Consider the following 2,150-nt stretch of genomic DNA (forward strand, 5'->3'; position numbering starts at 1 on the left):
ATACTATATATATATATATATATATTATACTATATATATTATATATATATATTATACTATATATATTATATATATATATTATACATATATATTATATATATATATATATATTATATATATAGATAGACACATACACACATGTGAACATACACAGGTGTGTGTGTGTATAGAATGTTAAATATTCATAGTATGCAAATTAGTAGCGCCAGTTCTCTGAAACTACTGGATTTGTTGTGTATATTACCTCAGTCTTCTCCTATGTGTATTGTATTTGATTCCTCTTCTTCTCTCAGCACATTTGTATTCTGTCACTCAGACACATGAGAGCATGACACATCTAGCAGAGTAGGCTCACTCCATTTTTTAAGGCTGTCATACACACACACACACACATACACACATCTATCCTGGCTTTTCTGATTTACCAAAAAAAATGAATAAAAAGGAAATGCTTTAGAATAGTAACTCATGCACCTCTTATAATATGCTTTATTTATTTATTTTTTCATAACAGTCTTCAGATTTCTATCTTTTGAACTTAGGGAATTTGGATTGTGAAAAATATATTTTATAAAATTTCATTTTTTTTAATCTCCTTTCCACATTGGGAGGCATGTAGCCTAGTGATAGGTGTTGCACACATGATCATCAAGATCATGGTTTCAATTCCCAGACCAGATTGTGCATTGCTACTTGAACAAAACACTCCATTTCTTGATGCTCTAGTCCAGCAATAGTTGGAAAATTAACCTTGCAACAGACTGGCATCCCATCCAGGGTGGGAAAGTGTTGTGATCTCAGTCCTTTATATGATGTGGAAAGCAGGTTGAGCTCCATCCTTATGAATCCTAGGGCTTACGACTGACCTACGACCCTCATTTACTGGCAATATATATAATGCTTACAAACATACATGGCGTGGTTGTGTGACAAAAAGGTTGCTTCCCAACCACATGGTTCCAGGTTCAGTCCCACTGCATGGCACCTTGGGCAAGTGTCTTCTACTATTATCTCAGGTTGACCAAAGCTGTGTGAGTGGATTTGGTAGACAGAAACTGAAAGAAGCCTGTCATATATATGTATATATTTGTGTGTGTGTGTGTGTGTGTGTGTGTGTTTGCCTCCCACCATTGCTTGACAACTGATGTTGGTGTATTTACATCCATGTAACTTAGCAGTTTGGCAAAAGAGACTGATAGAATAAGCACTAGGCTTGCAGAGAATAAGTCCTGGGATTGATTTCTTCAACTAAAAAACCCTTTAAGGTGGTGCTCCAGCATGATCACAGTCAAATGACTGAAAGAAATAAAAGAATAAAAGTAAAAGACTACACACACATACACACAATATACACATCATCATCATCATCATCATCAGCATCATTTAATGTTTGTTTCTATGCTGGCATGGGTTGGACAGTTTGACCACAACTAGCAAGCAAGAGGACTGTGCTAAGCTCTATTGTCTGCTTAGTCATGGTTGCCATGGTTGGATGCCCTTCCTAAAGCCAAATAAATATAAACACATACATATTTATATGTGTGTATATGTATATCCTAGCTCATTGTATTTTTCATACAGTCTATACTGTTATTCCATTGCAGGCTTTTGCCAGAAGCAGTAGGAGGTGGCCACTTCATTCTGACATGGTAAAGCAGTATGCCTTATGTATTGAAAACAGGCTTGAAAATCTTGGTCTGAAGAATGTTGAACTCTATTTTGATGTTTGGGTTTCTTTGACGCAACGTTTCCAACAACGGTAAGTTGTGGTGGTCATTTGGAGTGTTGTTTGATAAGCCTGCATCAACTCATAACTAAGAGAGAGAGAGAGAAGAAGTTGGGGTGGGGAGAGAGATATATGGTGATATATATATATCTGGTGCTTTGCTATACTCAAGAAGACCCTTCTGCCACAGCAGACTTGATACTAGTACTAGTGCCATATAAAACACTGGTGCTGGTGCCACATTAAAAGCATGCTGTACACTGTGGAGTGGTTGGCATTAGCAAGGACATCCAGCTGTAGAAACCATGCCAGAACAGACAATGGAGCTTGGTGTGACCCTCAACCATACCAGCTTTGATCAAACCATCCAATTCATTCTAGTATGGAAAAAGAGAAAACAGAAAAATGATGTTGATGATATATA

The 2,150-nt window shown here is 36.8% G+C and overlaps 1 protein-coding gene across 3 annotated transcripts in view; it reads left to right on the plus strand.

The window, feature by feature from the left end:
- The window catches only part of LOC106881997 (vitamin K-dependent gamma-carboxylase), a 72,057-nt gene that overhangs the window by 60,114 nt on the left and 9,793 nt on the right, over nucleotides 1-2,150 (plus strand). For all 3 annotated transcript variants that reach the window (XM_014932533.2, XM_014932534.2, XM_052969632.1), the window contains one exon: nucleotides 1,605-1,759. In XM_014932533.2, coding sequence (XP_014788019.1) covers nucleotides 1,605-1,759 — 155 coding nt within the window. The remainder of the gene's footprint in view (nucleotides 1-1,604; nucleotides 1,760-2,150) is intronic.

The sequence above is a fragment of the Octopus bimaculoides genome, chromosome 7 (genome assembly GCF_001194135.2).
Source record: "Octopus bimaculoides isolate UCB-OBI-ISO-001 chromosome 7, ASM119413v2, whole genome shotgun sequence".
NCBI classification, from domain to species: Eukaryota; Metazoa; Mollusca; class Cephalopoda; order Octopoda; family Octopodidae; genus Octopus; species Octopus bimaculoides.